Below are 27536 nucleotides of genomic sequence, written 5' to 3'. Positions count from 1 at the left end.
TTGATTGATTTACCATACCTTTGAATTGAATATAATTTCAGTGTTTGAACGTATATGTTTCACGTCTAAACAGTACTGTAAAAATTATAATGTTTAAATGATTAGGAATTTGATCGAATGGTATAACAGAAAACAATTTCTCATTATTTTAATTAGTATATAATTTTTTTTTATATTCATGTATTATATTTTATAACTAATGTTGCATATATATATTTTATTTTTTAAATTTTAAATTGATAATATCTTATAAGGGATGTAAGCGTGATTGGTAAACCAAGGCAACCTTTCATTAAGACAATTCGAGAGAGGATTATTTTATTAGAAAGTTAGGTGAAGAGATTTCTTACTCTTATTTAGAAGGGTTATTCCTTAATATCAGTCTTCATTGATAGTGATTGAATACCAATCCTCAATCAAAAAGATGAAAAACAAACTATCAAAATTCATATATGGAGTACTACGGAAGAGCTTTTGTTGCCTCGTGGGGATTTAAGATGTAATTTGAGTGTGACGTGGCCGTATACCAATGGATCTCACGTGTCACCCCAAAAAGTTATTGGCTGCTAATGGAAATGCAGTCAAACTATAGACATACACACTACAACATTTGTTAGTTTTTGCCGCAAGAGTATGTGGTCGGAAAAACTATAGTCGTAGTGGAAAATGCTCTTTACCCACTAAATCTATCCGTGGGAGAGTAGTGACTTAAAGTTGGTGACACTAAGTATTTTTTTCCACTAATTCGTGAATTGGTGGGAAATTGTGATATTTTTCCACCAAATAGATAGTGGAGATAGCCAACGAATTTCGTGGTAAAAAGTTACTCAAATTAGATTGATTAGTGAGAAATACTATATTTTATGATGAAATATGCTAGTGGGTATTAATATTACCCACTAGAGCATTTGGTGGAAAAAAAATGTTTTTTGGCAAAAAAAAAGTGTATTTGCCACGAGACATATTTGCGGCAAATAATAAAAGAATTCAGAAAAAATAATAATTGAAGAAAAAAAATAATGATATTGTTTCACACCTACTAATCAACATTCAACTAAATTACTAAATATCACATATAAAAGAATTCAGAAAAAAAAAATTGTAAAAGCAAAAAAAGTCATCTTATGGAAAGATTTACAATCATTGACTATTTGTACAGATATGGAAGGATTTACAATCGTATATTACACAACTATCACCTAGAAATACCTCCTATAATGGATTTCTCGATCAGGGGGCAATATTACACAATCAGGGGGCAATATTCTTGAATCCTCGACACAACTTGTAAGAATACTAAGCTCCTACATATAACCCATGTTTTTGGACTATACCTATTGATATTATCAAACAAATTTATGATTACCTCTAAATAACTCAAGTACATTATATACCTGCTTTTACAAGGACAAGCCCGTGTATCCAGGCCTTTGGTACTCAAGCTTGAACTGAAAAATCCTGAATCAAGAACATCCTTGAATGCCGTAAAATAATGACCCTCTAAGAGTACAAAATTACAAATAGAGGCGCTCATTTAGGACAAAAAAATAAAAAATAAAGACTTCATAAAAATTTGCGAAATCACAAGCAACTCATGATTAATTATTTAAGTACCTTCTTGTGAGTTGATAAAGTCTTCAAAACAGAGGGACTCATCATGTAAAACTGAACCTAAAAATCAGAAGGTACAAACGGTTCCCTTACTTATAACATACCACTCATAAATCTCAACCAAGTGATCATTGATCCTATACAGCCTATTGATCAAACTACATCTTCAGATATTGTTAAATAACAAACATAAGTGTATAAAACTACCTCTTGATATATTGCTTGTTTTTAACTCATTTCAACTAAAAAATATGTAATATGGAATGGCTTGTGACATTGACTAAGGAATGGCTGAAATTCATGGGCTACTGCTCTCTAGCATCAAATAGCTTAGCACTATCTTTGACAGGGACGATTCTTTAATTTGGGTGATAAAGCTTTTCCTCATCCCTATAGGAAAAAGGGCCAATAAGAAATCTTCCCCCATTTAATGATCGTTGAATCATAGGGTACAAAGTTAAGGCATTTGTTTTGGTACATATGCTTTGTCCTCTCCATGAAGCACATCTTAATTATGTCATCAATTCACAGTAAAGGTCCAACGTAGGCTCTCATACATAGCAAGGAGACATAGTCACATAATTACTTTTTACAGAAAATTGTCACAACATTTTATAGAAATTTCTCCATGATTCAGTAGTGCTCTATCTATCGAAGTTTACACAGAAAAATTACTCCAAAATAATGCACTAAAGATATACACGTCCCTTTACTCCAAAATAATGCACTAAAGATATAAATGTAGGATTTTACCATGCTTAAGGGCTTCGACAGTGATGAAATCGTGCGGGAGCTGCTGCTGCTGTGTCGGTGGGTTGCTCGTGTTGGTGCGGCGTCGTGGCTAGAGGTGGCGATTGTGGCTCATGGCGTTGGATCTGGTGGCACAGAACAGGGGATCCATGAGAGAGAGAGAACGCGAGGGAGGATGAGGGGTCGTCGCCGAGGTGGGGGCTTCGGCTGTGGGAAAGGGAGGAAGGGGATCATCGCCGAGGTGGGGGGCTGGTGGTGGTGGTGCGGCTCAACCGCTGGCGGCAGAGTTGGTTGGCGACGGCAAGGAACCGAGTGAGGGAGAGGGGACTCGGTTTGGGCTTGCCTCGGGGAGAGAGAAAGGGAAGAGAGGGAGAGGGAGGCGTGGGGTGGCCGGTCCGATGAGACCGTCGTGCCCTGTGGCGGCGACGATGGCCTGGGATGGAGCCGAGGAGAGAACAAGCGAATGGGGAGGGGGTCCATGCTACGGCGTCGGAGGAGAGAGAGAACACAGAGATTAAACAAGGGCGCATGGGTTTGGGGGGGGGGGGGAATTTTAGGGTTTCAAGTTTAATGTAAACCGTCGGATCTTTAAATTTAATCCAACGATGAAGGTTAAATACCGAGTGGAATCAGCTGAAGGGAATACTTATTTGCGTCGACTTATTGTCGCCGCAAAAGGCCATTTTTTTTTCCGTCTCCACCGTTTGGTGTTAACAGGTTAGTTTATTTTTCACTACACGAAGTAGTGGCAAAAGGCAGTTTTACCCACGATTTTAAAACCGTGGGAATGCAGTCATGGCAAAAGAACATTTCTTTTTCCACAAATACAATTTGTAATAAAAAGTAGGTATTTTTCATGAGCATATATAGTGGGAAAAGAACTAGTGGGAAAAGGTCAATTTTGTTGTAGTGACATTAGAAAATTCTTAACAAATCGAACAACATTTCATTTTCAAATACATTCAACTTTTAATTTATATTCGGTCTTCTACATAAAATTTAGTAATTTTGTTCTTTAATAGAGTGCATGTTTATAAATAAATAAATAAGAATAATACTAAATACAATTATTAAATCTTTGATATTAACTGCTAAAAATCAAAGTCATGTATATATGTATATATCTTTGACACTTTGATTTTGAAACTTATTTCATCAACTGCTAAAAATCTTTGATATTAAATTCAGGAACATATAACTCATGTATTATTCATATGGTTCGGTTTTATTTATTTATTTATTTTTTATATCTTTTTGGTTGAAATTAAAGTTGTGTGCACATGGTTCATTCGGCTGCCGAGATCGGTACCTGGATTATTAATATTGGCGGCTGGAAGCTAGCTGGCCGGCTAATTAATATAAATACATATATATATATATATATATATATATTATTGTTTTTATATTTTTTAATTTTTTAATTTCCTCATAGAAGATGGAAACAGTTGAAAATTTAAAATAGATGTTGGGGATAGAGATGAGAATTTTGAGTTTAAAATAAAAATTTAAAATATTATTTTTTAGTATTATAATTATTTTAAAATTTAAAAAAATTAAATTATTTATTATATTTTATACAGGCGTGACTTTTCTTCAATTGATCAGTATAGTAGCTTTTGAAAATTATTAAATATATTTTCGTGATATTAATTTAAAATTTAAAAGACTTGACAATAGAATAATTGATGGATTTGATTCTTTTTTAAGGATATAATCAAGCCAGGCCCTCTAATACGTTAATTAGTAAGTCGTTAACCGTCAGAGGTACGCCATGACATGAATAACCCAGCTGACTTTAGTAATTTGTCATTGTACATGTTGATGTTTTAGTCACGACTTAACTTTAAAATTCACAGATATTTCCTACTAGCTACTGTCTTATCCGTAATAACTGGTAAAAGGATAGAATTTTTGATTTGGCCACCAAATTAAGGGGACCACCAAAATAGAAAGACTTGGAAGTCTTTGGATTTACCTTTTTTATGTCTGCACGCTTCCCGGACGACCAAAGATATTCAAAGTGTGAACCAGTAGCACTTGTTGGAATGGATAGCCATAGGGCTTACGATATTAATAATGATGGTGATGTAATGCACGCTACGTGCGTATGTCATCGTCATGGTCATTCAAATGTTCTTAAATACCATGAATTCATTACCCTTTTTTTTTATCCTTTCTAACACATGGATTTGATTTCAACCCCCCTTCATTGCGAAGAACTAAGACCAAAAACAAGCTGGCTTACTAACACTGGGATCAGAGAGCAGCCATCAAATTGGTCTTCTTTGATCTTTTCCGCTTAAATTCCTTGAACGAAACTACCTTAAAAGTAGTAGTAGTAGTACTACCACCAGAGAGAGCCACCGGACGAGAATATTCTTTTACATATACGGATCGATCATGATCTTCCAACTGTCTAGCTAGCTATATCGTCGAATTAAGCTCATCCAGTTTGTGATCATGAACATGGAAGCTCACACCTCTTGTAATGAAAAGGTAGTAATATTTATTTCAATTCTCTTCTTAATTGCTTCTTTTCTGTGCGAATGGAAGAAAAAATCGACAAGTTCGTCTTGATTTTCTTTCCAATATTAATTGATGTTCCATATATGTAGATCATGATCGTCATGAAATAGGGAAAAGTAGTACTGACATAGCTGGGTTCTTCGTTTTACTTATTTTGTAGCTTCATTAATTTTCGGCAGTTTTCAAACTTTATATCACTGCAAGTTCTAAAAATAAAAGGTCAATATTAGACATAGAATAACCTATATATGTGTATGTATGTATGTATGTATGTATATATATTCTGAGAAAAAAGAGCTGTTCCGCCAGGTGAAAACCCTCCGAGCAGGCTTGGAGAGTTTGCGAAAAGAGAACGAGACTCTAAGATTCAAGCTCGAAGCTATGAACAGAAAATGCAACATTCTTCAAGTCCAGCTTCAAGAAAAAAAGGCACAAAAATTGGGCGTAATCGATTTAACTGAAAGCCGCTCGAACAGTGAAATTACAAGCTGCAAGAGAGCACGGATCGAGCTGCAGGTTCCGACATCTAATAAGACATCACGAATTTTAGTGAGAACAGACTCTACGGACAATAGCCAAGTAAGTCAGTCTTGTTGCTACATACATACAAAATATCTGTGGACTGTGGGCGCTAGCTTGTCATGTGATTTCTTCGCATCATAATTTATATTTTCGTCATGAATTTAGGTAGTGAAAGATGGCTATCAATGGAGGAAATATGGGCAGAAGGTTACTAAAGACAACCCATCACCTAGAGCTTATTTCAGGTGTTCCATGGCTCCGGCGGGATGCCCCGTCAAAAAGAAGGTATATATAATTAATCAGATTGCATAATTTTCGAATCTCATGATCATTTGTTATTATGATCTCTTCGATCCATTTGGGAATGATTCGATCGATTATAAAATAAGTTAAACAAGCATTGTACGAGGAGTAATTATATAAAGCTCGTTCTAATTCCTCATGATGCTGGCGCTATTAATTCAGGTACAAAGATGCGTAGAAGATCAGTCTTTTCTTGTGGCAACCTATGATGGAGAGCACAACCATGATGCTAATTATCATGTTCCAGCTCTTAGGGACTCTTTATCTTCATCAGATGATGAAGTACTACCCAAAGCCGGCTCAGTGGCTAATATTATTTATCCTCCGTACCCGGTTGAGAATCACTCATTTGAACCATCTATCGCCCTAGATCTTAGTCTTTCTGGGCCAAATGAAAAAAGTCGAAGAAATGATCATATTGTGGAAAATAAACTCCATAACAACAACTGCAACGTCAACATTGAAGAATATGTGGCCTCTTTCACTAAGGATCCCAGCTTCACCGCAGCTTTAGCTGCAGCAGTTGCACGCTCCATGACCCACCCGCAGCCTAAACCATCGAAGATTTGAATATCAACATGATCTCTTCATCTCATCTTGTAAAGAGAGGAAAACAGCATAGAATCTAAGTCTAATTAGAATGATATATAGGTTTCTTTTAGGTGTTAGTTTTTAAGAAATAAGGTTCAAGTGCTTGAAGTTTCGATCTTTAACTTTTCTATTTTTATGAATCAGTTTGGTTTATCTTTACAAAAATGGGATCAAAGGGAAAAGGCATTGTTATATATATGATCTCATGCATGCGTTAATTATAAGCGTTCAACTGATTTAATTTGTAGTTTCAACATCAGATCAGATAAATAGTACTACGTACAGGTTCTGCATGTATCCGCCCAACGGTTATGCCTGACATATTAATATATGCTTAAAAAAATGGCTTTAATTATATATATTACTCATACCGCAAATACTTCCCTCACTGGTTGCTTTTCAGAAAGATGATCAAATATTGCCCTTAATTTCCAGTCATACAATCGTAACATTAATCTATCTATATATGTGTATATATATATCGACATTTACATCCTAACATCCAAAAAATATACAAGCAGATCAAATATTAATGATGGAAGAAACGAGCTAGCTAGGGATCGGAGGGGAAGATCAGGCCAGTGGGGTTGTCATAACTCTTAACGGAAACTTTTACTGCAAAATTTCCAAAGATCAGCATAAGATCAGGAAGCCTCCATGCTCATTGAATAGGACTCCATGCATGCAGCTCCAACATCAGTACTGCTCCAAAGAAAATAAATCATTCAAAATATATAATGAAAAAAACATAAATTTCAGAACGGGAAATAAAGGGAGGGCGAAGTATAAGGCTTACCAGTTAAAAATAAAAAATTTCTCAGCTACACCATCAGTTCATCAATATATACCATGCAGTGCTAGCTGCTGGCTATACGTCGTCCTAATTGCATGTAAGGGCCTTCTTTTTCATGCAGCAGTACTACTTAGGTTAGGTTATGTTGTGTTGCTAACAAATGATTAGCTTGATCAATTCATGTTACCACTCTTGATGGTAGTCCGCATCAGGTTTACGGACTCCTTTTTGGAAGCACCCAACGCTACCTTCTCATTTTCTTCCTCCTTCTGTGCTTTCTTCTTTTCGAGCTCAATGTATTTGCAGTTTTCTTCGTGTGCTCGTACAAACATCCTCACAAAGTTGAGCAGAGTAGATACGACTACGAGTAAATAAAACAAATCAAGAGAAAAAAAAAAAAAAAAAAGAATTAAAAGCCACTATATATGCTAACTGCAACCGTTAAAACAAGCAATAGATCAATATAGCATGGCATGCATGCACCACACTCAAGATTCAGAGATTAATATAGCTTGGAGTACATAGTAAATGCAAAATATATCAAGCTAATAATAAGTAATGATGCTCACCGATTGGAGAAATTCTATTAGCTAATATAAATTAACCATGATATGCAACTGATCATTGTTCCTTAACTCAGTAGGACAATGAATAATCGATGAGCCACGTTAAACATTGCTCGAACTGTTGCTATTTGAGTAATTGATCAATCACTGATGTATAATTAGATAACTGGTTGTTTTATTTTTTTCATTTCTTTTTCCTACTGCAGTTTAAACAGGAACACAGATTATTCGAAACCTTAAGACCAAGAATACCTTGCTCAAATGGACAACGGGCTGGATCTTCCCCAAAATATAGAGCCAGTGCATCCGCATTTCTACCCTGAAAATCCAAATTCAGAAATATGTCTAGTAATATCATCTTGGAAGCACCTAACTAATGTACTCTAAAACCAATTCCATCAAAGTGAGCTAGATACATACCACACTAGAATAAAGTGAAGCCAAAGACCTCACTTCAGCTTCAGCATAGCTAAGAAAATCCTTTAAAATCTGAATGTTTCCAAAGGAAAGAAGTAATATTAATAACTTGAATTAAATTTAATCAGAAAACCAATCCAAGTAAACTAATTTAAGTTTAAAAGCAGGTATTCGACAAAGGGGAAGTATTTAAACGGGAAAAAGACCACGCCCTCTTCAAATGGTGTTAAATCAAGCAGAATTTTCCACCGTGTTAAGAGCTTGGATAACACCTCTTCTTTCTATAAGGATAGGTTAAAGTGTGAGTTCAAGATCCACCAGGAGTGTAAGATCTGTTATCATGGCAGAAGATCTGTTATCATGGCAGGACTTCGGTGACTTCAAGCTTTATTTTATTACCATGTACGTATGTACTAGTGTAATATATATGATCTTTATGACTATTTGAGCCCTCTGTTATAATCAACACAGGTGACTGATTTTGAGTTAGGGAATTCAACTGGTACAAGTGAACACTTTTTATTAGAGCAGCATGGCATCAGTTCTTCCAACAGTCCAGATCATGTGGATGCAGTTGCTCATGGCAACATCAATGACTCTGATATGCAGCCTCACTCTTTACCGAATGGATCTGCTTCTTGTAATAAACCTATAGTTAATTTACTAAATGGTCCTTCTTCTAGATGAGTTGTAATGTATTTTTATGTAATTTTAGAGGTCGTTATTTTGTAACTGTACAGAATTGAGGTGACACGAAGATTCTTTAGATGGTTAGCATTGTTTGTCCATTTTTAGTATAAAGCAGCAGCACTGTGTAAGGGAATCATTCAATTTATGATATGCAGTGGCATTCTTCTTCATTCTATGTTTTCACTCGTTTTCTTTAGTTCTTCTTGCTATTCTTACACTTTTTTATTCCCCACTTTAAATCAATGGTAGGATAATATAAAAATGATGTCCTAGTACTTCCCCTCCTTTTGGCCATATTAATGCTTTTAACCATCCAAGCCTAGGCAAAATATATCACTCTGAATGTGGAATAACTTTGATCGGGAGTCTGTATTGAAAGGGCACTTTAAAAGGCAAAGCTAGGCTAGTTGGAAGCAGAGAATATCAAGCTAACGTACTTCCTCTCTTCACTCACTGGCCCTTCTTTCATTACAAAATCTCGTTAAGTTGTTGGCAGTGACTCTTTCGACTAACTATTCACTTACCACGAGATAGATTGAAATGAAATGGGGCGCAAATCAGCAAAGGCACTTGTCATGATCTAGGAACTAGTCTCCTCCATAGGAAAATAGAGAGGCAGTTTAGGAGATAGCAGAAAAAGATTATGGAGAATCGTCGTTGCCACAGATTACACAGAATCAGATCCTTGAGAAGTAAGGCATGCTATTGGCATGGTCTATCGCAAGGGGTCCAGCTAATATATATAGGTTAAGTTAATGAAAGTATATCACATGCTTCAAATCAATGCATCCATCGGCTGTAGGAAAATAATGCAGTATCATCATGTAAAGAAGCTTCATTCACACAAATGAACACATCTGGGAGTCGATGCACAGAGTACCTTGCAAAATTCATTTGAAACACGACCGTCATTTTCTGAGGCAGACAATTCCTGTACAACTTTCTCCAGCCCCTTACTAACGGCCTGCATTTCCTCCGCCAAATATTTTAATTGTATCTGCATGGTAATGTGACTATTAGCTACAAAGACAGAAATACAGGAAATTAACTGCTTCCACAAAGTGTATACCCAGAAAGAAAACAAAACCAAAAATGATACCTTTGTTGAAGCCTCCAAACTCTTAAGCTCTTTTGGAAAATCAAGAAGTTCTGGCAACTTTTCAGCAAGCACCTACAGCTTGCCAAGCAGAAATTTATTATCAAAAATTATAAATGATCATTCCAAAGAGAAGTGTACAGAAATACAAATTTTAATGTTGACGGAGATGGAGAAGCAACATGAGTAAAACGAAACCAAAATTAACCATTAACCAAGAGGGAAAAGAAATTCAAAAAAATTCTTTTGTCTTAACATTAACCAAAAGAGTCATCTTGTTATATTAAATATTCTACCTTACAAAGATAATGCATGAGAGTCATCTTGTTATTCCGGGCTCGTGTATCAGTGAGTTTAAGGAGACTATCCAATCGAAATCCAATTGCAGAACCTGCAGCAATAGTGTTACAAACTTATTGCAAGAAAGTAAGAAAGAGGTATTGTTGCTCCAAATAAATTGTACAGCATAGTTAAAGGCATATGGTGACAGCTAATGCTTCAAGGGAAAAGGTACTCCACGATAGATAGATGAACATCAACAAACATGCTTGTACATAGACATTAACTTAGAGACGTCAGAAATTCCATTAAAAAAAATGTAAGTTGTTCCAGAGTTGAGCTCGTAGTTCTGGCACAAAGCAGTATGACTTGAAATGACCCATATATGGTCCAACTCCACCCTGCAACTAGAACAACTTGAAGATATCGGCACCTCGTTCACGTAATAGATCCGATGTGAAAATAAATATAGATGGGTCACCTACTCAAAAGGCCAACAACTTGAAGATACTCTAATTCCCGAGGGTATTTTTTTTTTAACTTTTGCATTCTCATCAGACCCAGAATATGATCAGATCAAGTTTAAGCTAGCACGGAACTGACAAGTGAGGGCAATCTGCAGGGAAAGATGATTTCTTTTCCTTTTTTTTTTCTCTTTTTTTTTCCAGTTTTTGGCTTTCAGTTCTACATTTTCTCCTTGTCTTTACAAATGCCAAACCTATTATATTATTATCATTTAAAAATCAGGTGGCTTTGTCACCACTGCAGTAATTTTTTTTATATATATAGGTAATGGTACATTTTATTGAGAATGAAGAATAGATGAAACCCGAGTACATAAAGCGCGTATACAAGAGAAAATACTTAATTAAAAAACAATAATCTTTTTTGATATCTCATGTCTTGTATACAGGGTATCGTTGTATACCCAAAATTCATATACAATTCATATACCTTGGGATGATGCGCAAAAGTAAAGAAGACACTTCCAAGGAAATTTAGCTCACCTCTTGCAGTTCCATGGTTCAAAGCATTACCCAGGGAAAGAATGGTTTGCATGATTCTTTTCAACTTGGCCGAATTTCTGATCTGATAAGCACAATGGTGAAAATGGTGTCATAATTTTGCTTTTTGGAAAATGGTGTTCGAGAGAATTATTCAGAAAAACATTTTGAAGACACAAGATAATGGAATATGACAATGTAACTTGCCTCTTCAGATGCAGAATTGACAATATTCAAATTATTTCTAAGGTCGGAAACCTGAAAGAAATATTACAGGACAAGGGCTAAAGCAACAAAAAGGATAACAACAGAAAGGATGTGGAAAAATGGTGAAATAGAAATCATATGACCTGAGAATGAAATTGTATCTTAAAGGAGAAAACTCTCAGCTTTGACTCCACCCGCGGCACTTTCATCAATTCTAAGAAAAACTATTAGAGAAGAAAAAAAGTGATTCAGAACATCATGGAAAAAACAGGATTGAGATCTTTACGAAGTTCATGATGAAAAGTCAAATATTGATACAATAAATAGGACTCCAACTTGAATGATGAGCTAAAACATAATACATTTGACAGCCCATAGATGATCATCTGTATATCTTCTTTCCTCGTTTGATACAATGGACTGAAAATTTGATTAATGTACATGTCTAGGCCAATGGCCGGCTTGTCTATTCGATTGTAATGGTGGCATCAGCCATACTACTCAAAGTTACAAATCAAAAAGAGAGAAGAAAAATCTGGCCCATACCTGTTCACATTTCCCCAAGTTTTCCTTATCTCCACCATAACCCTGAACATTAAAGCTTGATTATAACACGAGAAAGATTAAAACAAAAATCTGGAGAATTGTACTCATGAATGGGATATAGAATACTCAGTGGGAACGATATGCAGACATGGGGGGTCTAGATCAAGATTTCAATTGGAAGAAGATAGGATACCTTTAGCAAATCTATCTCTTCTTTCGTTGGACAGAACTTTATGAGATTCTCCACCTGATCAACATCTAGTGCTGATTCATCCAACGCAAGGACTGAACTCTAAAAGAAATGGACAGGGAAGCAATTATGATGCCATAACTAACATTTATGTGCAAACAAATGCCACAAGGAGTACGCTCAGGAGAAAAAGAAATGTCATGAGGAGTACCATACCACCAATTCAGGCAAAGGGACTTTAACTTTAGTAAGCATAATTTCACAATTATATGCCCGCCTTAGCTCAATCTGCAGAAACCCATTAATACCATACATATTGTAGATTAGAAATGCTATCAATGTCTTTGGGAAGAACAAACATGATATTGAAATTGAATGTTACTTCGTTCAATAAAAAATCCTGACTAAAGATATTTATTCCATTTGTGAAGTCTGGAGAACAACTTGCAGATTTGTTTATAGTCTTTGATTGTAACCACTTGAAGTTTATTTGTATATACATATTTTCCATTCTGAAGGGAAAGAATACCCTTGTAATACATGTTTGAGGAACCCATGAAATATATTTTGCCAGAGAAGGATATACTAGTCAATTTGTTTTTCCTCTTCATACGTAATGGAATATTGAGAGGGAGAGTCTATAATTTATCATTTATAACGCATAGACCTAATATATATCTTTCTGAGAAATAAAAACTCGAGTGTTAACCCACAGGAATCAACCGTAGGGCCGTAAGGGCCAGGAGACTGACCCAAACCCAATTCTTTTTTGTATTTCGGAAAAAATTACCGGCCAGAATCAGGAAAGTATGAAAACAGAGTTTTGAGCGAATGAGAACTTAAACACTAACCAGCTGAACTTTTTCAGACTTTGATCCAGAGCCGAGGCGATTCGATTTTCCACCAGTGCTTCCATGTTGTGAATTTGGCGCAGCTGCAGAGAAAAGACTCTCAAGTTCTGACATGTCGAAATCTGGAGCCCTGGCACCAATAAGAGAGTATATGAAATAAAAGTTCACAAGAATCATATGAACAAAACTAGTCGGCAAAAGAAGAAGATGCCTACTTGGAAGCTTCATCAGCTTTCTGCGCTTCAGCCCATAAACTTCCTTGCATCGCTCTTGTCAACTTTAACCAATGATATGGCTTAAGATTGGACTTTTTAGGAGGAGCCTGATTTCTGGGACTCGAACGTGATACGCCCCATCCCTTTGAACTTAATGTACCACCCGAAGGTGGTCCAGGAATTGGAGGCACATTTCCAGCACCAGCTCTAGAGTGAGACTGTGGAGAGGCACTGCCAGCTTTGGCAAAGGGAGCTGGAGGGGGAGGTACAGGCGGAGCATGGGCAGAATTCTTTGAGGAAGAATCCTTCATGGCAGAATTAGGAGGAAGGGAAGGAGGTGGCGGTGGTGGTGGGGATGGTGCCGAAGATATTTTAGTAGGATCTGAGGCAGGCCCAGAATGTGGAAGAGGTGGAGGCGGTGGGGGAGCAGATGTAACTGCTGCATTCTTCACAAACGGCGCAGAATCAACAGCACAAGCATTTGAAGATGGAATAGCAGCGGGTGGAGGAGGAGGAGGGGAACCTGAAAGTGAGGTCTTGAGAAATAATGGTGGTGTTTCTGAAAGAGGAGGTGGAGGAGGGGGTGGGGGAGTTGAAAATGAGTTTTTTATTGTGGAAGACGAGGGTGTTCCCAGCAAAGAAGAGGGTGGAGGTGGCGGAGGGGGAGTTGAAAATGAGTTCTTGACAGACGAAGATGGAGATACCTCAGAAAAAGGAGGAGAAGGGGGGATTGAACAAGAATTCTTGAGAGCATAGGAAGGAGCTGCCCCAGAAAAAGGAGGGGAGGGAGGACGTACTGATGACTGTATTGTGGTCCCAGAATGTTGAGTAGGTGAAGAATCTTTGGCACTTGAAATTGAGAGAGGCATCAACTGAGATGGAGAAGCTGCAGAAGTTTTTCCGGAAGTTATAGGAACACTAATTGAAGACTTTAATGAGAAAGAGGCATGTGAAGGTGTTAGCTTAGAAGGAGTGGGTTCTTTTGTAGCATCAGTTGAAGACTGTAATGAGAAAGAGGCATGTGAAGGTGTTAGCTTTGAAGGAGTGGGTTCTTTTGTTTGCTGTACAGGTTTAGCTTTATTTGAAATAGAACGAGCTGGAGAAGGTAAAGCCATTGTCACTGCATGCTTGACTACTTCTTCACTATTAGACGCAACATGATCTTGCAACAAAGCTGTAATGCCAAGGGCCGATGGCGCACTGTGGTATCTTGATATTTTGACAGGTGAGCCATGTGAAGAAGCCGGAGCTGATAGGGAAGTGGGGCGTCCTCTTTGGGATATGATCTTAGGTTGTTTCCCCTGAGCCTTTGATGCCTTTGATTCTGATTTTAGATTTTCTGAAGTGGAATCCGGCAACGAAATACCTTCTGCAGTAGGCACAGAAATGTTTTCCGATGTTTCCAGAAGAAAATCTGATTCTTTGATTTGTTGCAGCACATTCAATGCTACATCTACCTTTGGAGCAAGCCAATCTACATTATTGAAAATCTCTTGTACTTTAGCAAATGCTTCTACTGGAAGGCCTTCTTTCACCTCGATTCCAGGGCAATCAATTGAAATAAGAGAATTTGCAGCATCCATCTCCGAAAAAAGAACCTTCACAAGTGGTCAGATCAGATAAAAGATTTAGCAGAGTCCACACATGAAGCAATCTGTCCCTCAACAATATAGTTGTTGTTGTAGTAAACATAATAAAGAACTACTGGGAGAGAGAGATCACTACCTCTGCTCTAAAATCCTTAGAAAACTTATCCTTGGCATTCCATAAGATGTCAATTTCGTCACCGTTAAGAATCAAAATATTTGAGCGTATAAATGCTGTATTAAACATAACTCGAAACATCATCTCTTCACGTTCCAGATCATTATCCAGGCTAATGCACTCAAGAACAACATCACCTTGGACATGGCAATGGATGTCAAATTTAACAAGTTCACAATCTGCCTGCATTATAAGGTAGTAAGGAGAAATATTACTAGGATCATATAAAATTAAATTGGGAAATATGCAGTAATAAGCTCCCTTTCATTAGCAATGCATAAAGATGGAGAGAGACAAAACAATAGGCAATAACCATTGAAAGTGAGAAGGCACCAACTTAGTCATTGCTGCCGCTTTGAATTTGATTAAAATGGGCAAGTATGCCAGCTTCGCCATATTATATTAACTAGCCAGTTCAAAATCTTTTTTTTATTAATTAGAAAAATCCCAAAAGTATGAAGAACTAAGGCACTTGCTTAGGTGAAACATTTCTCAGTTGCCATGGAGTTCTTATGCTCTAACCTCCACTGCTTAAACCAGAACTAACCTATCTATAAATTCTAACAAAGATATATTGTAATAATGATCAAAACAACAGTAACAACAATATAGCAAAATCATATGGTGAACCATCAGGGGCAAGTTTTCTATTAATCACTGGTTGATTAAACTAATTAGTTGGCCCATGATCAGAATGATTTCCATACATAGATCATTTTGCACGACAGCCTTATGAATGTACTGTGTCATGACACTTGAATGTATCATGATATTCACTTCGTCCAGAAACCATCGCGGATTAAAAACTTAATAAGCATACATCATATTCATTACCCAAGCTACCATCCCAGGATCCTTCTTTGGGTGGATCGGTAATAGGTATGACATTTTCACATCATATGCATCACCAGCACGAGACTGAAGATTTGTAAGCTCTACTTTTGGTAGCCGGTATAAACAGAGGAAGAGACGAGCATGAATAATTGTGAAGCACAATACAGACAAACAAAAATACGGCACATAAAGTAACTAGTTCTTCTAAAAGTGAGATAAATCATGGGAAGCACAGCCACAATCGAATGAAGAGCGGTTCTTTTCCTAATCCAGAAAGAACCACAATCGAATTCACAGATTAAAAAAAAGGAAATTTATATCCAATAGTTAAAAGACCTAGGTTGACCTGCTGGTAGCGTCGAACAATTTTGCTCTTCTTTGGAGTTGAGAACAGAACTTTGGTTGTCCGATCAGCAGCCATAAAAGGATCCTGTCCGTATATCCTAAATATTGGACAGCAACCACCTTCTCCATCCATATTAGGAAGGAATCTCATAATAATGCAGTCCAATGTAAGAGCCCTATCCAATGGAGGCCATTCTGAGGCGACATTTCGTCTGGAGACGTACTGAAGGTACCTCAGTTGTGAAGGCATTGGATTCAGTGGTGACATCAATTGCAAAAGTTCCCGAGGTGCTTGTTTGTAAATCATGTCCAGAGTTTTTTGTTCCCCGGTGTACTGCTTCCTGTAAATCAAAAGAGAAGCCAACATGAAAGCCAAAACTGGCCATCCACCTCGTTCACAGTGCATTAAGAGCAAATTTTGTTGCCCAAGTGACAACCAGCTTTCACTTGATCTTAAAAAGTGGTGGATCATCTCCATTGTGAGCAACGGGCAGCCTTCATAGTGTCGTGGATAATCCATCACCGTCATATCATACTCGGACAATATGTTAGCAATCTGGCTTTGGTTCTCTCCTTCTCGGAAGTTGAAGACCATGAATGAAGCATCAGGGAAGTGTTCACGGAGTTTTCCAACTATTCCTCCCATGTAGACTTTATACTCATCTTCTTCCCAAACATCCGTGGTGAAACAGCTGTCAAAGACTACAGTACGTACAACAGCATGATCACAGCATAACTTTGATGTAGTCAAATTCTTTTACAGTATGAAAATGAACAGTGTAATAATCTTCAGATCCAGGCCTAATACATATGTTTCCTCCAAAACATACAAAATAAGGAAACAAGCAAAGGCTATTATACATACAATGATATCTCTTTTTATATTTTCTGAAAACCAAATTGATATATTAGAGTTTTCGAGACTAAATGGTGAATGGAAACAAGGATGCATAGACCATTATATATATCATGTGTACGTATTGTATTTGTAAAAGTACATACACGCATATGTGTATACCTATACACAAGCACACACCCACTTACATATATACATACATACTGTACGTACACGCACACACTCCCATAATTCATCAATACAACACACACACGCACTTACATACGTACAAACATACATACATACTGTACATACACGCGCACACACTCCACTGACGCTTCAATGCATATGTAATATATGAGCGTGTATGTAAGTGGCATTCATTGAAGTACAGTCCTTGGACAAATATAACAGGGTCCAAAACCTGTCAGCAGTCATAAGCAACTAATTAAGGACTTTGCCACAAATTGACACAGAGTTTACAATTCTAAATCGCTGACATTTTAGTGCTTCCAATACCTGACGTATGATTTACCCACAAAATCTCCATCTTTAAGCATATCCAAAATGCTAATCACACATTGAGCAACTCCCAATTATACTGATAATAATGTGTAAAATGATGAAAAAAGACCATTATGTATGCATAAAGAAATAATTCACCAACGTATATATAAAGAATGTCCAGAGGCACTACTATTGACACCAATGATGGAAATTCACCACACTGAAATGAAATCATAAAAATTCAACAGAACCCAATAATCTCCAATCAATCCCACTATTTTCGTTTTTTACGGACGCATTAATATGCAACCTCAAATGACCAAAATTTAAAAGAACTCAACCGAATGAAACATACCGTAAACCCTTTCAGAGATCTCCAAGAGTCCATCTGGCGGCTTCCGGTAAAAGAACTTGCGGAACAATGCCATGGTCTTTCGAGATCCGACAGAATACCCAACCGGGGAAACCTAGAAATTAAACGGTCCAATGCAACACTCGTATATGGTACGAAAGCTCAACCCCGTCTCAGCTGAAATACCCAGATCAAAGGAACCGCAAAATGCATAATTTTGAGAATGGCCATGATGGTATTGAAGAGAGTGAATATTCAGAAATTAACCAGCGGAATGGATTTTGCTGGCTCTTGAAGGAACACTTTCTGGGTATTATTGTTGTCGTTGTCTTCACATTCACACTTTGGTGTATGAGAGAGAGAGAGAGAGAGAGAGAGAGAGAGAGACTTGGCTTTCCTTTCAATCAAGACATGAAGAGCTGTAGAGAGAGGAGGGGAGAGAAAGAGAGAGATCGAGAGGAGAGATTAGGCATATTCTTACGTTGTAGATTGGGAACAAAAAGAGTGGGATATGGTGGTTGTTTTAAGGAGGAATTATTTATGTGATCCTATTCGCAGGATCTGAGGTTTGTCTCTGTCTTTCTCTGCCTGAGTGGGTGCGTGTCGCCCGTTTCTGTTTATTTCGAAGCAAAAGGAAGCCGATAAATTGATAATGATGTGGCACGTGTGTGTGGTTCTTCCCGACGACTGTAAAGGTACTTTAACCGACCTATCCAACTAGAATTGTTTGTTTTTTTCATATATTCATTTTAAAGTTTGGAACAATAAAAATACTATATATATAATTTTTTTCCGTTTTATGTTTTGAATTAATAATGTTTTTCTTAACAACATTCCAACAACTGTAACAGCAAGCAAGTTGTAGTAGTGATATGTTTATTTCCGATTAATTTAATAAAAGAACAAAGAAATGTGGTAGCCATGTTACGTAGTAGGTTTAATTTAATTTAATAATATATATATATATATATATGTAGAAAAATATTAAATGGAGCTTGGCAAGGAACGTGGCTTCCGCTCTGATTGGTCCACGGTGACCCTTTAAGCAAATCTCGCTTTTAGGAGTAAACGATTTGACGTGTTTGTTAAATTATGTAATTAAAACCTTAATCAACGTCTCATCAATCATCACTTTCTTCAACCATTGCTTCATCATTACCTTGTTCCCTTTTTTCTTCTTTCATTGTCGTTTCGGTACGCAAATGATTACTCGCAACCCTGCATGCCACTTCTCCACCACAATTTAATTAATTAATAATTAATCGACCACCTTGAAATTTTATTAATGGGATTAATTGTATATTTTTTTAAATATAGAATAATTTTTTTTACTAATTACATTAATAAAACATATTAAAAATATATAAAAATAACTATATATAATAAACTTTGTATTAATTCGGATAATAAATCATAATTCGAGTGTGATACGTTAAACAACTATTAAAACAAAGAAGGGCCAGGCCCAAGATAGAAAGAACATTGTCGTGTGGGCCGATACACACATGGTGTTCAATGAATGGTCTGAACGGTGGTAATTCCCCCGTTGAAGTGAAAAGCTGTTGGTTTGTTTAACTTTTACAGGGCCCATGGGCTTTTGGTTTTGAGATATCGTTATTGAGTTGGGCTTCAGTTATTTTTATAATTGGACTGGACATCTCCTATTAATAATTTAGGCGATGAAGATTTAATTTTTACATTAATGACGTCACTGTAAGCATCAACTCGTAAACAAACAGCTTTGCTTTTGAGCGATCAAGGCAACATATATGCACGTGTAATCTAGTGGGTGTACGTACGTACTCTATCAATTTTTTGGCGTTTGGATGAAATTAGTTTGAAGTTGCAACAACCTCCTCCTCCCTTCGATGAATTTCGGGTTGCCATGAGACCTTCACAATTCATATGAATTAGATATGATACACAGAAAATAGAATATAACCGAAAGCATTACGCGTACCGACCAAACAAACTGTAGGAACGGCCGCGTGGGCCCCTCAAAGTCCCACATCCCAAGCAAGTTAGCTACTTCCGCATATTAGGCCAGCCATCACGTACACACGCAAAAAGTAGTAAAAACACCCCATAAAAATCAGATCGTTCCCATTAGCGAGCACTAAGCAGATTTTCTTTTCCTGTTTTCCTCCAGGCAGCTCTGGGAATACCATCATCATTTCACCTCCTCCTTCCCTGCCTCTTGGCTCTTCCCTCTCTCCCACAGCCACAGCCACAGCCACGGGACCACCATTTTCCAGGTACTTTTTTTTTTTGTTTTTTTCTTTATATCATCCACATGCTAACAACAACAGCGTGATTCTTGATCGACTTTGTGGAATTGTCCTCTTAATGACGATAACCATATTATGTGGTTTAGATTTTTTGTTCTGGATAATAATGTCAGAGATTTGGTATCCTTATATAATTCTCCATTTTTTTTTTTCTTTCTTTATTTTCTGCTTCTGACAAACGAAAAAACAAACCCGCGTTGACATGTTGGTGTTAGTACTGATTCTTTTTGTGGTATCTCGTGGAGCTGTTGAACAGTATCATTTTGCAATGGCACTCTGCGATTCTCATTCGGCGAATGCGCTGACGCTGGAATCGGTAAGAGACTCCTTGGTGAGACAAGAAGACACTATCGTCTACGCTCTGATAGAGCGGGCCCGTTTCCCCATCAATTCTCCGGCTTACGATCATTCTTACGCTAAAATCCCGGGGTTTTCAGGCTCCTTGCTTCAGTTTCTTGTCCGGGAAACCGAGGCCCTCCAAGCTAAGGTATGTATGTATGTGCTGTTCTTCCAACTTCCAAAGGGAAAAAAATGCTTCATGTTAAATGTCACCATTGTAGCAGACTAGACAGCATACAGGCAACTTTGAGGTTCTGTATTCTTTGATTTTGGCTAGAATCATTACAGAAAAAAAATTGTTGTCAAGTTTTTCGTGATAAATAGTTCGATTGGTTAAAACCTCTGAACCATGGCTTTTTCTGTTTCAATTTACATAAAAAAAAATGACCAAAATTGGCAATAGGACCTGTCCCGACTCCTTTACGATGCTAAAGGTAACTGATACAGGCGCCTAAGCCCATACAATCCTTTCAGCAAGGGATTTCAAGATCTTAGAACTGATTCTTTTCTGTCTGCTAAGTTGTGTCATGGATTTGAATATTTTCTGATTCAGTGTGGGTGCCAAACATGAACATGATAAAACCAGTACAATGAGCCACAAATGACTTGTCTGGTTTAGGTCCCGCTGCTACTCCCTATTTGAGTCTGATTTGCAATATGACCTGCAATGTTACAGGCTGGCAGATTTACAAACCCTGAAGAACATCCTTTTTTTCCCGATGATTTACTGCCCTCGCTGGTTCCTCCTTACAACTATACCCAGGTAATGATATGTCCTTCTGTTCAAATTTGCAAAAAGGTCGATTTTTGTTGGATCTAATTCCAGCTATAGGTTTTACATCCACCAGCCGTTTTCATTAACATGAACAAGTCCATATGGGAAATGTATTTTGAGAAACTTCTCGCGTTGTTTGCTGCCCCGGGTGATGATGGCAATTATGCATCAACTGCTGCTAGTGATCTTGTCTGTTTACAGGTAAAGATGGCTGTAAACCTTTTCTTCTTTTAAATTTTAGTTGACATGCATGGTGAGTTTAGGATTTGAAGAACTCTGGATAAAAATGGGTGTCTTGATCATTTGATTGACCTAGCTCTCATTTTGATAAGGAATGATATGACTATTATTACCATCAGGCCCTCTCCAGAAGGATTCATTATGGGAAGTTAGTAGCTGAGGTAAAATTCAGAGAATCCCCTCAAGATTATGAGCCAGCAATTCGCGCCCAGGTATAATGAGTGCATCATTACTCTAAAGTAGACAGTTTTCGTAGTTATATCTGATTTGTTGTGATCAACGAATTAAGGAAGCAGTGAATGGTGATCCATTAATCAAATTCATCATAGCCATCTTATGTTAGACTGCAATTACTTATGCTTAATCGAGAGGCATTTGAGAGAAACGAGAACATATATTGAAGGACCTTTACATAAGAATACTTAACACCTAATTTTTATAGGCACCAACTCTTGAAGAGATATATAAGGTCATGTATTTGACAACAATTGCGTTGCTTCAGGATAGAGATGCTCTGATGAAATTGCTGACATTTGAGAGTGTGGAAGAGAAAGTGAAGAAGAGAGTTGCGAAGAAGGCCATGGTGTTTGGGGAAGATGTGACCCTGGACAATAAGGAAGAAAAAAGAGGAAAGTACAAGGTTGATCCCTCTATAGTTTCTCGACTCTATGGGGAGTGGGTGATGCCTCTTACCAAGCTTGTCGAAGTTGAGTACCTCCTACACCGCCTTGATTGAAGCCTAATTCTCCTTCATATTCAAATCATCAACGCGATGGAGTTTCAAAACCGACCCGGTTTCAGAATGTAAGTTATAATAGAGGAAAATCATATTTGTAATATATTTACAACTGAGATTTGAGGACTTGATGCTTCACAACGCATCCATGATTTCCTCAACTGTATCATGACTGAAACATTTATCAATGGTGTCAATCCTGAGTCAACATCAAAACAGGAGAGAATGTAAATTAACTGTGGAAACATTTGGATCAGTGCTGCAGCATATATTTCTCAAACAGGCCATCAAAAGTCAAATCCTGCATTTCAGGAATGCAGAATTACAAGAACAGAGAAATGTATATGTACAGAAAAGGCCATCACCATCAATTGATAGTTTTGACCTTCAATTATCATCTATCAAATTTAAAACAATTTTATCCTTTGAAAAATCTAAGTAATAGTAATTTGTTGTGACACGTGCGGTAATTGTTGATGAATTGTATGGAATGATCAAAAAAGAAAAAAAAAATTGACACAGAGATTTAACGTGGTTCGGCGATGCGTCTACATCTACAGGCAGTGAGCGGCGCGGAAATTCACTATCAATCAATTGGGATTACATAATGTGTATTTATACTAACTCTAGAAAAATACCCCCCTACCATACTTCAACATAATTGTTGTCCGTCCATCCATCAGTTTGAATGCCACATTGGATTATAACCTTGCCACTTCAGCCTTCGGTTAGTCACGTATGCAATTCAACTATCATTTGATGGATGTGGGATTTTACGGAAGAAGCTTAGGACTACTAAAATTTGCAAAACAAATCCATCCTAGGCATAATTTTGACTCTTTGAGGACCAAAATAAAAGATTTCTGCACAAGTATATGATGGACAAGAATCACATGACAAGAATTCTGCAGAACTAAGATATGCTTGACAGAACATTACTTGCAAAGAACACTGCTCCTTTCTGGATAAACAAGGTCACCACCCATTGTGCAAGGCAAGTTTCTATAACAGAAGGCTTATCTGTGATCAATTTACCCAGGCGTTCTTCAATAAAAGCAAGTCTCTGTCAAAGAGAATGGTTAGCAAAAGCTACTGATAATGAAGAACAAAACACGAACAACAAAGAAACAGAAACAACGACATAAATTAAGTGAAAACAAAGCGCATTAAGTGAATAGTGTGTAGCAAGGCAATATTAAGCCTGTCTTCTGTAAGAGCTAAGTATTCCCCTGCGAGAAAAAAAGAAAGGAAAAAAAAAAAAAAAAAAAAACCAAACATTTCCAATCAGGATAGGGTTTTACATGAGAAATTGTTACCAATTCAAAACAGTTAAATACTGGATCCTAGTGATTAAACAGATTACAGAAACTGTGTGAATCCAAATATTCCGTCCATCATTATGTTTGAGTTTGTGTTTATTGGAAACAAAGCATATTGCAAACTCAGAAAGAAAAATACTTCACACAAATAGCCTGATAGACGAGAAGGATAAAAGGATGCCCCTGCATTAGGATGGAAACCTATTTGAGCCTCTGGATTAGAAAAAACTTGCAATTTTCATGCATAGGTTAGAAAATTTTAATGTTTCTGACTAAACAGTTTTTTCAGACATTATATATGTTTATATATCTTCAAGCAATATATTGGAAGCCACATGTGACTAACCCTTTTGAAGTTTAAAAACTTTTGGTGAATGACCCATCTCATCTAAGATATCTGTTTTTTACTTGGGGATAGGGCCATGTTTAATCATTCTTTTACGGTTTGTAGAAATATTAAGGGAATTGCATGGTTGTGGAACTATAAGAGAAAAAGTAAAGTAAAAAAAAAAAAATTCAATCACACATGAATATAAGATTTACGTGATTTCGTAACGTACATACGTCTACAGTACTGTAGATGATCTTATTCGTATGAAAGTCAAATAGACATTGTAGCAGTACGGCGGCTGCATGAAATAGTACAAATATATAGCAAAACCTTAGCTAACGGATAAATCGTAATTAGGGGATCGGGTGAAGTCGGCTCAAGAGCTAAAAACAGGTCAAAATTTTCCTTATTAAAGATCCACCAAAAAAACCACAATAAATTTTTATCGGGTCGCACACAAATAGAAAACAGGCTTCACACAAACAAGTTGAACCAAGTTTTCCTTCGGCTTTAAAAAAGCAAAGAAAAAATGGCCTTATCCTAGTTTTTAAAATACAGAAACGCTTCTGAGCGGTCCGACTGGTTTTCCTAGAGAAGCAGCCCTCCTATTATCAGTTGCCACGTTAGACATCACACAAAATAGAGAGTAGATGCACCCACACACAATCGCGTCACACCTCACCCACGGACCCCCCATTCCTCCGTCAATCTGCACTATCATTGTCCTCGTCTCTACCCCAGATTGATGCCTCAATCCCTGATACCACCGTCAATGCCTCAAATCAACATTCTATGAAGTTAGATTTTTACAAAAGCAAATCAAATCACAAATCCAAACATGCAAACCAATTTGAATCACCTTTTGTTTTGATCAAAAAATCAGAGCATCAAACCGATGACAATGGTGAACCATTCCATTGAAAAATCTTCGAATTCCTAGTTCATCCCATTTACAAAATGTTCTTGGAAGCTGACATAGATACATCCCAGAAAAAATAACTACGAAGTTAGGGTTTCTCAATCTGAAAATTACCTCTCAAAACTTTTCCAACTACTCATCTTGTCTACCAGGACAGAGTCGAGACTGAGGGGAAACCCTTTGACTCAGCCATAGCAACCCCAATGGAACTCTTCCCCTCTTTTCATCTTCGTCAATTACCATCAACCCCGTCTCTTTGCACTACTGCCCAAGACCAAGATGTTGCCTACCTCCAGTTGTCGAACACAGACAATATGAAGAAAAATACAAGTAAGCAGACTCCGATGTTTTGAAGAAAATATTTTCTGCAATCTCAATTTTTTTATACCAAAAAAAAAAAAATAGTCACCAATTACCCTTTTACATGCAGAAATACAAAATAAATTACTGGAAGGAAAAAAAAAGGTGGAAAGAGAGTAGAAAGGCGAAAAGAAACTCAGATGGGCAACAACAGGGAGTTGAAGCTCAAGAAGGGGAAGATCACTTATGGGTCGTCTTCTTCAACATCTTAGACTTTTGGTGACCCTAAATTTCAGAGGAAGAAGAGGGCGTTTCGTGCGAGAGGAGAGGGGGAGTGAATAGTTGAGAGATTGTGTGTAGTGCGGTCACACAGAAAATTGAGTGTACAGTCTACGTGGCAATCCACTATTGGGGGGCTGATTTTTTGGAGTTATAGGCCCAACCGGTCATAAGGTTTTCTCTTCTAACATTTGGGAGTTGGACCATTGATGATTTTTTAATTCACATCCATACTGTTGGCTATCTTGGATTGTATCACCATGGGAGGAGGTGCCTTCCAGGAATGTTCCGATAAAACTGTATGCAACAGCTGCAATGCCCTCTTGACTTGAATTGTTTCTTTTACTTATCAAAACTAAAAATGCCCTGCTAACTTGAATTATTACTGCTAACTTTTTTTAGGAGTCATTTGTATCTTCCATTTATATGAAGTGTTGAGTTCCTCGAAGTGAAGTACTTTGTTTGGATTTTACCCTATAATCTCGACCATTAAGGCAAGCATATAGCCTTAACCTGTTGATGAGATGAAAAGGCATATTCTTGATTGTATGAGGATTTTTTCTTTTTTCTTTTTTCTTTTTTCTTTTTTCTTTTTTTCATGTTCAGTTGCAGCGGTGGCTTTATCAGAGTGATAAGGATCAGTTTTTTATTTCCTTTTGCCTGTAGAATATCCAAGTGATGGAAACATTGATCTCTATCCAGTCATTGATATATCCTCTAGAAGCAAAGGCCATCTCTGCCGGCATCTTTTCTGGAATAAAACTTTCTTTGTGCTTTATTTACAGTTGAATAACCGCCAGCTTTTGGCGAGGTAGATGCATATTAAAGCAGCTTAGTAAGAAGATTATTTCAAATTCCCCATCTTCAGAAACATATTAAAGCAGCTTAGTAAGCATTTATATCTACATTCTATTAAGTTAGAAAATAAAGACGGCAATATGTTCTCAAAATTCCATTCCCAAGTCATCCCAACGTAAAGATTGCGTTTTTGTTGCTAAAGTTATTCCCTTCTAGTGTTTAGTCAGGGTTCGAAGGACCAACCCCTTGGGCAACGAATAACAATGCAATACCTTCATCAAGAAAAAGCCGATACCTGATTTTTCTCCCCATGATTTATACAATCTGTTAAGCCGAGCAGCCTACGAAAGAAAAGAACTCCAATTCACGGTTTTACCAAATGGGGATGACCTGAAAAGACAAAATGAACAAACAGCGACGAGGAAAGAATTCTGGTAACTTTTGAGGGTAAGAGCATTGAGAGAGCAGGTCTGTGGAGAATGGTAGTTATTGGCTTAGCTCTTCCTTGAACTAAAACCTGAAACCACGCGCAAATTAGGAAGCTTTGACAGTAACAAAACAAACCCGTAAATGGGGTTGCACCTTAGACTGAAAATGAACAAAGATTATAGAGAGAGAGAGAGCGCGTAGGCATAGAGCTAGGTAATATAATCTTGAGTGTAAGTGAGATGAAAATGTTGAGTGTAAGATAAAATATTTTAATATTATTATTGTTTTGAGATTTGAAAAAGTTAAATTATTTATTATATTTTGTATGGAGATTTGGAAAAGTTGTAACGATGAGATGAGAATTTTAAATTTGAGATAAAAATTTTTGTTTACCAAACCGAACTATGACTTAAATTTTCGAACCTAAAACATACGAGCATAGCGAGAGAGGGCGAGAGGGTGGGAGTCAGAGTGAGATAATGGCCTGGTCTTGGAGATTATCGTTTTGCTCAAGGTTTGGCAGAGCAGAGAAGCCTCTTTTCTGATAAGAGACAGAGAAATCCGACACTCTGAAATGAAGACCTCCTTCTCAATGCCTCCGTAGCTTTCAACTTTGGATCTCTCTCTCTCGCTGAGGTGTTCTTTGGTGTCTCTTCGCTAGTATCAGCAGCTAACTCAGGCTTTTGGGTGACCAGCGACCGCGGCCATCAGCCAAACTACTTTGTATTCGGCATGTTTATTTGGAGGGGAACGGTAAGTGCTCGGAAAACACTAGCACGGGAATTCTGTTTTCTCTCTGGGCCGGACGGGCCTACAGTGGGTCGGGGCGGCCCCTTCGTTGTGGGCCAGTGATTTTGTCTCATGCTCCGTTACATATACCGCGAACCGGGTGCCCACAAATTGAACCCGATGTTCACTTTGGCGATCCCTTTTTTTTTAGAAATAATAATTAATTAATTAATTAAATTATTTTATGACTTACAAATTAC

At 37.3% G+C, this 27536-nt stretch overlaps 3 protein-coding genes across 5 annotated transcripts; 2 read left to right on the top strand and 1 right to left on the bottom strand.

Moving 5' to 3' along the window:
* Positions 1–4516: 4516 nt before the first annotated feature.
* Positions 4517–6596, top strand: LOC122318618 (WRKY transcription factor WRKY71-like). The gene is made up of 4 exons (XM_043136148.1): positions 4517–4857; positions 5197–5466; positions 5575–5694; positions 5875–6596. The coding sequence occupies exons 1-4, from the start codon at positions 4822–4824 to the stop codon at positions 6280–6282; spliced, it is 834 nt and encodes a 277-aa protein (XP_042992082.1). The 5' UTR covers positions 4517–4821; the 3' UTR covers positions 6283–6596.
* An 84-nt stretch (positions 6597–6680) lies between these two features.
* Positions 6681–18397, bottom strand: LOC122318617 (formin-like protein 18). 2 transcript variants are annotated; one of them, XM_043136146.1, is made up of 18 exons: positions 17798–18396; positions 16102–16802; positions 14883–15104; positions 13158–14755; positions 12943–13072; positions 12308–12379; positions 12095–12193; positions 11902–11943; positions 11499–11579; positions 11356–11406; positions 11152–11233; positions 10162–10256; positions 9869–9940; positions 9650–9766; positions 8083–8151; positions 7915–7981; positions 7100–7457; positions 6681–7005 (listed from the first exon to the last, which is right to left on the bottom strand). In XM_043136146.1, exons 1-17 carry the CDS (start codon positions 17868–17870, stop codon positions 7270–7272), a joined length of 3759 nt encoding a protein of 1252 aa, XP_042992080.1. In that variant the 5' UTR covers positions 17871–18396; the 3' UTR covers positions 6681–7005; positions 7100–7269. The 2 variants fall into 2 exon arrangements, with proteins under 2 accessions (XP_042992080.1, XP_042992081.1); XM_043136147.1 differs by lacking the exons at positions 6681–7005; positions 7100–7457; positions 7915–7981; positions 8083–8151 and having other exon boundaries at positions 9703–9766; positions 9869–9946; positions 17798–18397.
* Positions 18398–19868: 1471 nt separating this feature from the next.
* On the top strand, positions 19869–22428 carry LOC122318616 (chorismate mutase 2-like). 2 transcript variants are annotated; one of them, XM_043136144.1, is made up of 6 exons: positions 19869–20049; positions 20339–20569; positions 21098–21184; positions 21254–21397; positions 21556–21648; positions 21939–22428. In XM_043136144.1, the coding sequence occupies exons 2-6, from the start codon at positions 20351–20353 to the stop codon at positions 22170–22172; spliced, it is 777 nt and encodes a 258-aa protein (XP_042992078.1). In that variant the 5' UTR covers positions 19869–20049; positions 20339–20350; the 3' UTR covers positions 22173–22428. The 2 variants fall into 2 exon arrangements, with proteins under 2 accessions (XP_042992078.1, XP_042992077.1); XM_043136143.1 differs by lacking the exon at positions 19869–20049 and having other exon boundaries at positions 20143–20569.
* The last annotated feature ends 5108 nt before the right edge of the window (positions 22429–27536 follow it).

This window comes from Carya illinoinensis, chromosome 8 (genome assembly GCF_018687715.1).
Source record: "Carya illinoinensis cultivar Pawnee chromosome 8, C.illinoinensisPawnee_v1, whole genome shotgun sequence".
NCBI classification, from domain to species: Eukaryota; Viridiplantae; Streptophyta; class Magnoliopsida; order Fagales; family Juglandaceae; genus Carya; species Carya illinoinensis.
The sequence above is the reverse complement of the archived record's forward strand: the minus strand, read 5'-3'. Positions and strand labels throughout refer to the sequence as shown.